This window comes from Chelonoidis abingdonii, chromosome 19, assembly GCF_003597395.2.
Source record: "Chelonoidis abingdonii isolate Lonesome George chromosome 19, CheloAbing_2.0, whole genome shotgun sequence".
In the NCBI taxonomy this organism is placed as follows: Eukaryota; Metazoa; Chordata; order Testudines; family Testudinidae; genus Chelonoidis; species Chelonoidis abingdonii.
Window position 1 is genome coordinate 38,729,386 of NC_133787.1, and position 12,006 is coordinate 38,741,391.

The 12,006-nt window shown below is 56.9% G+C and overlaps 1 protein-coding gene across 1 annotated transcript in view; it reads right to left on the reverse strand.

Annotated features, from left to right (window-relative positions):
* Positions 1-1,712: 1,712 nt before the first annotated feature.
* The window catches only part of CYBA (cytochrome b-245 alpha chain), a 14,867-nt gene continuing 4,573 nt past the window's right edge, over positions 1,713-12,006 (reverse strand). Inside the window, exons 2-6 of the mRNA XM_032764268.2 lie at positions 8,523-8,592; positions 7,594-7,668; positions 6,312-6,395; positions 3,061-3,142; positions 1,713-2,296 (exon numbers count right to left, since the gene is read on the reverse strand). Coding sequence (XP_032620159.1) covers positions 2,105-2,296; positions 3,061-3,142; positions 6,312-6,395; positions 7,594-7,668; positions 8,523-8,592 — 503 coding nt within the window. The 3' untranslated portion in view covers positions 1,713-2,104. The remainder of the gene's footprint in view (positions 2,297-3,060; positions 3,143-6,311; positions 6,396-7,593; positions 7,669-8,522; positions 8,593-12,006) is intronic.

Consider the following 12,006-nt stretch of genomic DNA (forward strand, 5'->3'; position numbering starts at 1 on the left):
GGGGCAGGTACCCCCCAGGCAGAGCCGACGGGGCCGCAGGACGGTGGCTGGGTGTGTGGCCAGCCCACAGTGCCGGCACCGTGCTGCGTGGGGCACAGCCCAAACCCCTGGCACACCAGCTCTGGCACAACAACTGCTGCGCGAGCCCTTCCTGCCATGATCCAGGCCATGATGCAACCAGCCTGGTGCAACCCTGACATTTACAATGGTGCCACTTCAGCATGGAGCGCTGGCAGAAATAGCAGCGGTGTGAGTGGGTTGAGGTCAGGGAACGGGATACAGAGCTGTTCCAGGCCAGCCCTGCCTGGACAAGGGGAGGACAGGCTAGGCCCCAGCGGGGAACCTGGGGTGAGTCATGGCTTGGGCACTAATTTTAGTCTGATGCAAGGAGAGCAGACACTAGCTGCCTTGGGGGATGAGAAAGGAAACCTGGCTCATTTCCTCCAGGGCTGCAGTGCTGCTCACCTGCCGGACACCAGTGCTGACCCAAGGTTGTGGGGGGGATCCACTGCCCCCCTCCCCAGCCCGAAGTGCCCAAGGCGGTTGCGCTGTGCTAGCCGGTCAGTGCCCCATCTGAACGTAGCAACCAGGGGCTAGCACAGCCATGCCCATGCAGACACGAGCCCCACATGGGAGCTTACTGGCCCTCAGGGACCATGGGCCAGCTGCCCTCCCCTCCACGGCTCCTACTGCCCATCCGTCCTGGGCCCACAGGACATCAGCCGACCCCTCACCCCCACATCCTCACTGCTGGCCAAACCAGGCCTCGCCCAGGCCTGGGCTCCACAGACCTGTGCTGCCCACCTGGGATGGGGGAAATCCTAGCACCTGTCCCCCCCCCCCATTCCCCACATCACCCCCCTGCCCCATCTCAGCTCCTGCTGCCCTCACAGCTGGTGCTGCCCTGGCTGAATAGCAGCAAGCCACAGCACCTCTGCAGCCCAGACCCACCAACTGCAGCACCAATTCAACCAGACTGGAGCCTTACCCGCAGCATAGCCCCAACGAGTGCCTGGGGCTGGGGGACCCCCCCGCCAAACCCTGCTCAGGCCCCAGGGGAAGCCCCGCTGCTTCTGGCGCTCTCCTCGCAGGGGGCTGAGGAAGGACCCCTTCCTCCCCTGACCTGGCTCTTTGACTCCCATCCCAGCACCAGCCCCCACCCCACTCTCTGCCTCCCCACCCACCCCCCAGCCCTATCAGGCAGCCAGCAGAGAAGGAGAGTGGGCCTGGAGCTGGGTGAGAGACACACCCCATGCAGGAACCACACTCAACCTCCTCCCAGCACCCCCTGCCTACAGGAGCCCTCCCTCCCGCAGAGATCCCCTTGGACGCTGGGCCTCCCCCAGCAGCCAGCACCCCACCCCTGCTCCCCACACCCTGCTGGCAAAGCCAGAGCCAGGGGAGCGAGTGACCCTGGGTTGTCCGTGAAGATCTTGCCCCCGGAACTGCCCTGGCTGGCTGAAAGGGGCTCTCCTTGTAACCCGTGCTTTGAGGCTGGCCATGCCAACAGCAGCCGGCGCCTGAGGAAATGCAGACGAGGTGCGGACAGGATGCACTGGTACCCAAGGGGGATGGGGCAGGGTCCGGGCATCTCAACCCCGACAGAACAACAAGGTGAGGTGGAAAATGCAAGGCCTGGGGGGTCCTGCCTGGCTTCCCAACCCGCGCCCCGGCCAGCCACAGCCCCGTCCCATGCAGCGAGATCAGAGACTGCTTCACTCTTTTATTACGGTATCAAAAGGAGACAATCCAATGAAGTGACGTCATTCAGCATGACCACGTCCCCGTACAGGGAAGGGGCCCAGCAGGAGACAGTCGCCCCCAACCCCCACATACCCCAGTGGGCAGAGTGGGCCCTACAGCCCTCCACTGTGCAAAGGAGCACCAAGGCTGCTGGGCTCTGTGATGCCAGGGGGTCCTGAGTCGGCTGTAGTGTGAAGGGGTGACGGGAAGAGGACTAGGCTCTAGAGCTGAGAGGGAACTGGCTGTCCGGGGGGATGGGGAGCAGGCTGGACCCTGGGAGGGAGCCTCTGTGAAGGGGGCATCAGGCTACAGAGCTGGCAGGGGGGGCGCCCGACTGCAGGCAGAGCACGGGGCTGACGCGTTACTCTGTCTCAACAGTGACCGGGATGGGATTTTCCTGGCTGGCCACCTCTGCTGGCTGCTTCTTGCGTGCGTCTGCGGGTGGTCGTGGCGGGGGCATAGCTGGGGGCTGCTTGATGGTGCCTCCTCCCACCTGCGGCCGCTCCTGGGGCTTCTGCTCGATGGGGTTCCACTCCTCGCCACGGATTGCAGCCTGCAAAGCAGTCCCGACAGGGCAGTGAGAGCCAAGTCACTCCTTCCCCAGCCCCTCTCCAGAGAGCCTCCCTCAGGCCCAGAGCAGAAGCAATGATGTTAGGAACCTGTCACAGAGCTATCACCCCCCACCATCTCCCATTCACACAACGGGCGCCTCTGCTGGCCAACCTAACTCCATGCACCCGGGAGGTTTTTAGGGACCCAGAACGCTCAGCATTCGAGTTAGCCAGCAGGGGGCACTCAGCGCCTGGCAGAGAAACTTCTCCTTCAGACCTAGGGAAAGCAAAGGAGGCTATTGCATCTCCTACCTTCCACCTGACACCCTGCCAGCTCTGTATGAAATTAACTAATTAACCCCTCCTGGGGGCCTGTAGCTAAACACCATCCACTTTACTGATGGGGAAACTGAGGCACGCACCGATCCGGTGAGAAGCAGTGGCAGCTAGGACACAAACCCAGGAGCCCCAGTCCCCTGCTCTAATCACTAGACCCAGAAATGGAACCCAAGAGTCCTGCCTCTCTCATGCTCTAACCACTAGACCACACCACCGGGGGGAGAGGGGGCAAATAAATTCCTGTCAACTATATTCCTGGTTAAAGCAGAAAAAAGATGAGTAGAGGCATGAAACATGCAGGGGGAGTAGAAAGACAGATGTTGCCTGGTGCCATTCTGAGAAAACCAAGCCCCCAAGTGCCTGCTCTGTAGGAATAAGCCCCCAGAGGGCTAAGAAGGTAGATGAGGTGACAGCACTGGGTACTTACCAATAAATAGATGGCACTTGCTATGCCCAAACATGCCGTGCCCAGAATGGTGGATAACAGGAAACCTGCAGGCACTGCAAGACTGAGAGAGAGCAAGATTTAACTCCAACCAAAACCTTTTAAGACAAGCCTCCAAATAAATTAAGAGCAAAAGGTTTGTGGGTAAGGCAAGGGGGAAGCAAAGGTCTGTGGGTAGCGTACCGGGGAGCTGGTTCTCTCTGTGGATTCTGATGCATCCCGCAGAATCCAGGCTTTCGTTTACCCAGAAATCTAATGTTTCCTCAGCTGGTGAGTCAAGTCCCTGGTTCTCTCTGTGGCTGGAGAGACAGAAAGAGCCTCTCTGCTATGGGGGAGATGGCGCCTGGCACAGGGGGCACAGGGACAGGCTGGGTAGGGTGCCAACCCCAAATCTCCAGCGTGGGTTTAGCAGAAACAGTTCACTGCCCATTCCTGGATTCTCCCTGCTGTAACCTTTGGGGGATTGGAGCAGACTCTCCTCCACAGCCTCAGAACCAAACCCAAGCCCCGCACACAACCCGGGAGAATTCCTGAGTGGGCGGAGCAGTCTGTTCACATAAACTTCCTGTGAACTGAAGCTGGGGAGACGCCCGCTGTTTGACATCCAGGAGGCAGGAACGGATACGAAACCACCCCTGCTGAGAGCAACGGGTGGCTTCCCATCCCAAAATCAATGAAACCCTCTCATGCTTCCCATTCTGAAGGCTGGCAGAGCACAACCAGAGGTGAAAGTAAGCGGATATGGGCCGGTACGGAGGACTGGTAAGAAAAGGAGACTGACTGAGGGAAGGAAAGAGAAGCCTGCTCCCTGCATAAGAATAGTTTAAACTCAGCTGTTCCCTGATGGTTCAGCCCCCAGGGCTAGGTTTTTCTGGCTCCTTGTTAATTATACTCACAGTAGCTTGAGGGAAGGGGGTCGAGGGGAGGGTGGGTTTGACGCATGGCAGAGGCAATCCTTTTCTGGCCGCGCTGAGGATGAGGGGATCTCTCTAATACTAATATACACAACAAATACAAAGCATTTGGCTGCACAGCTTAAACTCCAGAGCTAAAATAAAGCAGGTGGGAAGGGGAAAATTCCCTGTCACATTGGTTTTCTCATCTCCCTCTCCGCTCCCAGCCCAGGCTGCGACAGGCTCTGCATTCCTCCTCATTTTCCTGCCTTCTCTCCAGCAGAGGTTTTCCTCTAGGCTCTAGCTTGCAGTATGGAACTGGTCTGAGATGCCTGCTGCTGCTGCCTGCAAAAGAACAATTTAAACTCAGCTGTTCCCTGTGCAGTTTCAGTGCCCCAGAGTTAGGAGACGTTTCTGGCATCCTTGTTTAACTTCATCCAGTTGTTGTTGGGTGGTTGTGGACTCTGGCAAGGGCAGTTCTTTTTGGCCCGCCGGGATGATGGGAATCTCCTAAACACAAATCAAAATCAGGAACCCATTTCAAGTTCGAATCTATCCATTTCCCTCCCCAGCAGAGTCAGTGGTTTGTGATGTCCAAACTGGCTTGCAGATCCTCTTTGAAGTGTTACCTGTTTAAAAAACACAAACAACAAAAACCATTGGAGAACATGTGTGAAAGTGTGTCATGATGATAGGGTTTATTTGGGCAAAGCAATTTTTGCTAAGCAACTAAAGATCACCAGGAAAGCAAATAGCCCCATAGACAAAACCACAAAGGGATTGGAGGGGAAAACTGAATATTCAGGGAAATTGTTGTGCCTCTTTTGAAAGAAATAGTAGTTTTCATTCCAATCCACCCTCTTCATATATTGATTTAAACACCTGAAATGTCCTTAGGACATCGGGTGCAATCTCAGATCTCTTTTTGTTTTGTCCTCCCTGCAGAGTGAAGAGGCTGAAATTGATAAAACTTTCTCTAAATATCTTGTATATTTCATGAAGGCTATTCCAGTTGTCCTTCATTCACCCCTGACTTCCCCTCGCCCCCCAGCTTCCTCTCTGGCTGGCTGGCTGTGGTTTTTGCCTTGGTTACTTACTCCTTGGCAGACCCAGCCCAGCAGCACTTGCTGGCTCTCTACAGGCAGCAGCCCACAAAGGCCGGTTGCTGGGGTCGCTGCTTGTCGGTGGCAGGCTGCAGCTGCATTGTTTGTGACACATTCATACACATACACATACATACAGTCAGAGATGAAAGTAAGCCGGTCCGGTCCAGCGTACCGGCAAGAGCGAGTAGACCGTGCTGGACCGCATCGACTTCCACGATGGGGCTAAGATTTAAGATTTCCACCACATTGACTTCCTGGCCGCGGCTAAGATTTAAAGGGCTCAGAGCTCCCCGCAGCTGCGGGCAGCCCAGAGCCCTTTAAATCCTGGCCGCGGCTGAGATTTAAAGGACTCAGAGCTCCCGTCGCTGATGGCAGCCCAGAGCCCTTTGAATCCCAGCCATGGCTCTGGCGGCTGGGCTGGGGCAGGGATTTAAAGGGCTCCGGGCTTCCCTCAGCAGCAGGAGCTCTGGTCCCTTTAAATCCCTGCCGCAGCCCCGCAAAGCTCGGGGTTCCCCCTGGCGGCCAGAGCCCCGGGCCCTTTAATTCGCCCCTGAGCCCTGGGGGGCTCCCAGCCACCTCTGCAGCTGGGAACCCCTGGTTGATTTAAAGGCTCTGGGTCTCCCAGCCACAGCTAGTTCCCCGGGCCTTTAAATCTTGAGAGGCCACATCTCTTCCAGATGAGGTCATGCCCCGCTCAGGACTCCGGCAGTACCGGTAAGTGCTGTAAGTTACTTTCATCCCCTGAGCACATCCCAAACTCCATGCAACGCACACAGCTCCACTGAAATGCAGCCACCTCTGGGGTGGAGGGCAGCAGCCCACGGTGACACTCTGTGTTGCCTAACAGTAGGGGAACGGGAAAACTTTGGGCCAGATCATGGGAGAACCACTGCTTAAAAACAGAGAGTCTTGGGACAGTGCACACAGGCGCTCTCATTCACCCAGAGCAGTCGTGGGCTCAGATCGATGTTGGAAGGGTGACAGTTACACTGACCCTATGGGGATCTGACCCCATGGTGAGATGGGATGAGGGATTTCAAATCTGGTGCTTACGGACAGAAGCCATCCCCTCTGGCTATGCACAACCTCTCAGTGCCACCACCCGATCCAAGCCGGGCTGGGTCTCACTCGGGATCAGGCATGTGTGTACTGAGACATGGTTAAATGTAACCCCGGGTAGGAGCTGGCAGTGGAGAGGACAGCCCGGGCTGCGAGAAACACACACATGACTTACGCAGCATGCAGGATGGCCCGGACGTAGTAATTCCTAGTGATCGGCCCAAAAACCTTCACCACGGCTGTCAAGTACTTCTGGCCACTGCATGGGGTGGAGAGAGAGAGAGCGCACAGAGGGAAGGGGGGTCAGAAAGGCATGGGATTCCCACAGAGGATGGGGCACATGACACAGAGGGCAGCCTTCCCTCTGCTCCCAATCACATGCCCCAGTCTGCCCTGTGTCGTGCCCCTCTCTCTGCTCCCTTTATCCTGATCTGGATCTAACATGCTCACCCAGGCAGTGGAAAACCTTGTGGGAGCGCAGGAGTCTCCTCCCACCTGATCACCAACGACCAGCAAACAGGCAATGACCTGCAGCCCCTGGCGCTCTGGGGATCTGAACTGCAATGTGACAGGGAAAAGCCCTGCTGCTATGGAGGGGGTCAGTACCCTGGACATGAGGCTACAGGGCTGTGATACCCAGAGACACAAGCCCAGTTCAGCCACTCCAGCTCCCTTACGACTTCCTCTCCAAACCCCCTCAGAGTCCCTCCAGCCATGAATTCAGGGCCATGGCTGCATTTTGGGCCTTTAACCCCAGCCGAGCCATGCTTCACTGCCATGGAAACTCCCCACTGCTGGCAGGGTGAGACCTTATCTAGCACGCCATCCTGCTGGCAGAATAAAGCTGTTCAGCCATGTGTCATTACCCCCATACCGCTCGGACATTCTCCTGTTGGAGCAGGAGGAGACACATTTTGGCCCTTCTAGGCCTGAAGAACATAGCAATTACCAGACTGGATCTGACCTAAGGTCCAGCTAGCCCAATAACGTGCCTTTCACCAGCACCAACTGCTTCAGAGGAAGGGATGAGAAACTCCATGGCGGGCATTAAAGATCACCCCGTCCACAGGGGAGAGTTCCTTCCTAACCCTTGTCAGTGAATTGCTGGCTAATGCCCTGAAGCATGAGGATTTATCGGGTTTGATCCAATCTAATCTAACTACGACTGCTCTTTTCAAGACTGCCCATGTTGAAATCCCTTTTTTAGGACCCCGCTAAACTCTTGGCCTCAATATCATGTTGCAGTGAGTTCCACTGGTTACTTCTCCATGGCTTAAGACACCATTTCCTCTCCTCAGCTTTGAGCATATTGCCTCTGCTTTCCATGCCATTCCATTGCCAGAAGGGGCTGCAACATGAGGTGTCAATTTGGGTCTGGACTGAAAGCCAGAAAATCCCCTTTGCAAGATCACCGCCCCCACACACACAGCTGGAGGTGAAGGCGGGGGAGTACTTACCATCTCTCCATGGTGGAGCCCTTTTTACGCTTCCCCCGGGGGTACTCCAGCAAGCAGATGAAGACCCCAGCTGCTCTGAGAGGGCCAGTCAAGGAAAATAGCTTCTTAGCACCCCCACCCCCTTGGTCTACGCAGCCTAACTGGAGCAGCCCATAACGTGCAGCACAGACCCACGATAGCCCACGGGGTCAAGAGCAGCCTTCTTCCATCTCCCTCCTGCGTTTGCTGCCTGGATGGGACCTCGACTGCAGCATCCACCCTGGGGAACTTCTGCTGCCAGCTGCAGCAGCCTAGGGCTGGCCAGTCCAGATCAGCCCATCAAATCCAGGATCCCACCTGTGGCTGTGGACAATGCCTGATGTTCCAGAGGGAGATAAGAAAAAGCCCATAATGTTGGCCAACTAAGCAATGACAGGCAGAGGGTAACAACAGCTGACTGATCCCAGCAGGGGGAAGGGAAGGGAGAGACGAGAGGAGTTTGCCCCTGAAGCGTGAGGATTGGAGACCCCTGCTTTAGCACACAGAATCACAAAGGTTATTAACCAGTGGACAATTCCCCAGCCTCATAACAAACCCAGCCACAGCAGCTGGGCACTTCAATGGCTAAACCAGGGAACTCAGCTAGTCAGTTTCACTGTTTGTTTATAATAAGTTCCACTTCCAGGTTCCAATACACTGGCCCCAAAGCAGCTGCTTTTGGGTTTCTAGTACCGGAGGGGGAGAGGAGTTGAAATGCCCCACCCCAATCTCTTCATTTTGACTTTGTGACACTGCGAAAGCTTTTCCAAGACTGTCAACCTCCTGACAGCTGGCACCCTTTTACACCACTGCTGTGGTGAGCAAAGCCAGGACGACGCAGCCTCCGGAGATCTTCGTCAGTGAGATGTCTGGGGAGCCTGGGGTCAGATAGTGGTTCTGGAAAAGGATACATTGCATAGGCAGCAAACTGCCACCCTTTGAACTGAGCGGCTACCGCCACAATCCCTCCCGTCACTAGAACTAAGAGACAAGGGAAAGAGAGAGGAGGAAGTTAATAAATCAGCGTGAACATCCCCCACTCTGTCCTAGTGGTACCCAACAGCTGATCTCCTCTGTGCCCGGAACAGGCTCTGTCCCCTTGTTACCAGGTCTAGCCATTCACTGAACGCCCACATGCCATGCCAGGTTGTTTCTGTCTGTTTACAGAGACACGGTTCTCATGTATTAGCAAAAAAGCCCCCCACGCGCCGCACAGCCTCAAACTGCCCCTGCTGCTGCTCCCTCCCCCAGCCAGTATCACACCACAGACTGAGCCTGGGCAAGATTTTAAATCAAAGCCTCTCCCAGGGAGGTAAGAGCGAGAAACAGGACCCAACCTGAGAGGGTTTTTTCCATCCGACAAATTTAGCAGGAGAAATAACAATGCAAACACACTCTGGGGCTCAAGCCAGGTCAGTTGGACACTCATTAGAGCTGATCTTTGCACCAGGGAGTCAGCCGCCACAAACGCCGTTGTTTGGTCAGTTACACTCCAACCTCTGGCCTGGCCATGGCATTTCAGCACAGCCCCGGCTATGCTGGTTTCAATTCCACTTGGGCCAGCCACCATGGACAGGAGAAATCACCTGCAAACCACCTTCAACCGAAGCTGAAGGACAGATTTAAATGTAAGAACGCCACCAGGGTAGAGGGCACCATGTGTAGCTGCGTCTGGCACGCTGGGGCGGGCACATGTCACTGCAAGGGAAAGTGACACTGAATGGCCTTGGGTGGAGCTAGGGTTGGGGTGAGGTGGCAGGAGGGTGAGGAAGGATGAACTCGGGTGAGAGTTACGGGGAGCACTTAGCCGTAGGCATCAGCGGAGAGGGCCCCTTGAGAGGGCATCGCCTCAGTTACTGAAGGGACTACACTAACCCAATATTAGAGGAACCATCACTGCATGGGCACGTGCCCGGAAGTGAGTCCTCTCAGGGACCAAGCACTGAACCCAGCTGGATTCTTCACCAGGAAGAGGAGGAAGAGACTTGGCTGGTTACCGAGAAACCCTGGCTGGGAATCAGCAGGGGGATTTTCCCAGGGTGTTATGAGAAGCCACCAGCACAGTCAGAACCTCTCCAACTCACACAGCGAGAGCACAGCAGAAAACCCCACTGCCCGGCTGGCCCTCCCAGCGAGGACACAGGCGCTGGGCCCTAAATGTGCCGGATAGCAGCAGCTTGGCAGGGCATTTTCACATTGCCCTAAAGCAGGGCCAGTTTTGCAGGAGTGGTCCCCTGTGAAGGTCACGTGTCCATGGCAACCTGGGCAGGAATGCAGCTCTCACTCTGGTCAAGCCAGTCCAGAGGTGGCTTTTTAAAGCCCCAGCTAGTGCACCAGTGACGCCCACTTTGCACTCTCCCATCAGCCAGGTCAGAAGTGGGAGCAGAGGGACAGAAGTTGCCTGGCTCTTTACTCACTGGACTTGACCCGGGCCAGCGTATTTGGCATGAAAGCCCAGAGCCAGCCAGAGGGAGGGTTTAGGTCTAAGGGAGGACGTGCTACTCTCAGAGGCAGGCCCAACCTTAAGAAACTTCCTTGTTTCCCGCACAGCCCATCACATTCTTTCCCTTGCTTAAAAACCCAAACAAACCCAGCCCTGACATTCTCCAAGCCTCCAGCGGAGGCGACTAACCCTGCCGCGCAGCACTCGCGGTAGGGCACGATTTCTAGCTGAACAAACCAAACAGCCCCATTGCCAGGATCCGTTCACTGGATTCGGTTCCTTTTAGACTAACAGACGCCTCAGGATTTTTTGTGTCTAAGCAGAAAAAAATACGTCCAAAAGGTCCAAGGCTCAATAAGTAACTTAATCTACCCCCACCCCCATCTTCAACCCTCTCTTACCCTCCCCAAGCATGGCCCGACTTGTGACCCTTAAATGCAATGCCCTCCCCCCTTGCATGTTTTGGGGCCTTTCTTTTAACTTGTTAGGCGTGTCTAATTCGCAGTTACCACAGCAGAGCTCACAACTCAGATAATGCAGCAAAGAATCCTGTGGCACCTTGTAGACTAACAGACGTTTTGGAGCATGAGCTTTGTGACTTCATCTTAAAGGTTGATTCTCAAACTTTTATACTGGTGACCCTTTTCCACCAGCCAAACCTCTGAAATGTGACCCCCTGATAAATTACAAACATTTTAATATATGTAAACCCATTATAAGTGCTGGAAGGCACAAGCGGGGTTTGGGGGTGGAGACTGACAGCTCACGACCCCCTATAACCTCGTGACCCCTGAGGGTCCCGAACCAGTGTTGAGAACACTCCTGTCTAACCCTACCCCATAGCTCCACTTGCCACACGCCAGCCCTCCCTTAAAAACCTCCCCAGCTTCCCTGCAGCCCTCCCATACCCCCTCCCAGCTCCATTGCCCACTGCAGCCCCCCGTCCCCCTCCCAGCTCCCTGCCCACTGCCAGCCCCCGACCCCTCCCACTCCCTCCCACTGCCAGCCCCCCGTACCCCTCCCCCAGCTCCCTCGCCCCTGCCTTCTAGTGCCCTCACTACCTACCCCCCAGCTCCCTGCACAGCCCATCCCATACCCCTCCCATCCCCTCCCCCTCCCCTCTCCTGCCCTGACTGCCAGCCCCCGTACCCCCTCCTACAGGGGGGCTCCCCTTCCTACCTCCTTGGTTCGTTCACCCCACCCCAGCTTCCCCTTGCCCTCAGTTCTCCCCCGCTCAGATCCCGCCGCCCAATCTCCATCTCAACCCCCGCCTTTCTACCTCCAGCTCAGTTTCCCCCTCCCCTAAGTCCCCGATGGCCCCCCAGCTCGCCGTCTCTCCCCGCCCGCTGCGGGGGCTCCCGCCCATCAACCTGAGCCGGACGCCAGCGCCTGCTCGTTGGCACCACATGGCCACACTCGATGCGCCCATGGCTGCGCTGCGTGCCGGCCGGGACACTCTGCGCCCCGCACGGCTCCGCTTCTGCCCGCCCGCTACGGCCACGCACCCCTGGGCAGCGCGACCCCCCCACCCGCGCCAGCCCGCCCCCGGCCCGGCCCGGTTCCGGCGGTGGGGAGCGCGCGACGTCGCTGCCTCGGAAGGCTTTAAACCCGCCTTCAAGCGGGAGGCGGCCCGGGGGCTCTGCAAAACCCCAGCGCGGGCAGGCTCAGCCAGCCCCCGCCACCCGAGGAGAACTGAGGCACAGAAGCGAAGCGACTGCAGGCCTTCCAGCCAGCCACCTGCAGGGTCCTGGAAGCGGACTTCCTCCTCCCCCACCGCCCGGGTTGCTTTTTGGGTTTTTAATCCCCCTTCCTCTGAAGGCATCAGAAGATTGCCAGGGCGGGAGCACAGGACCGCAGGGTGGGCCAGGGCTGGAGAGGGGGCCACGCGCAGGTGGGCCCCGGGCTGGAGAAGGGGAATCATGCTGGAGAGGGGACCGCGGGGCTGGGCCAGG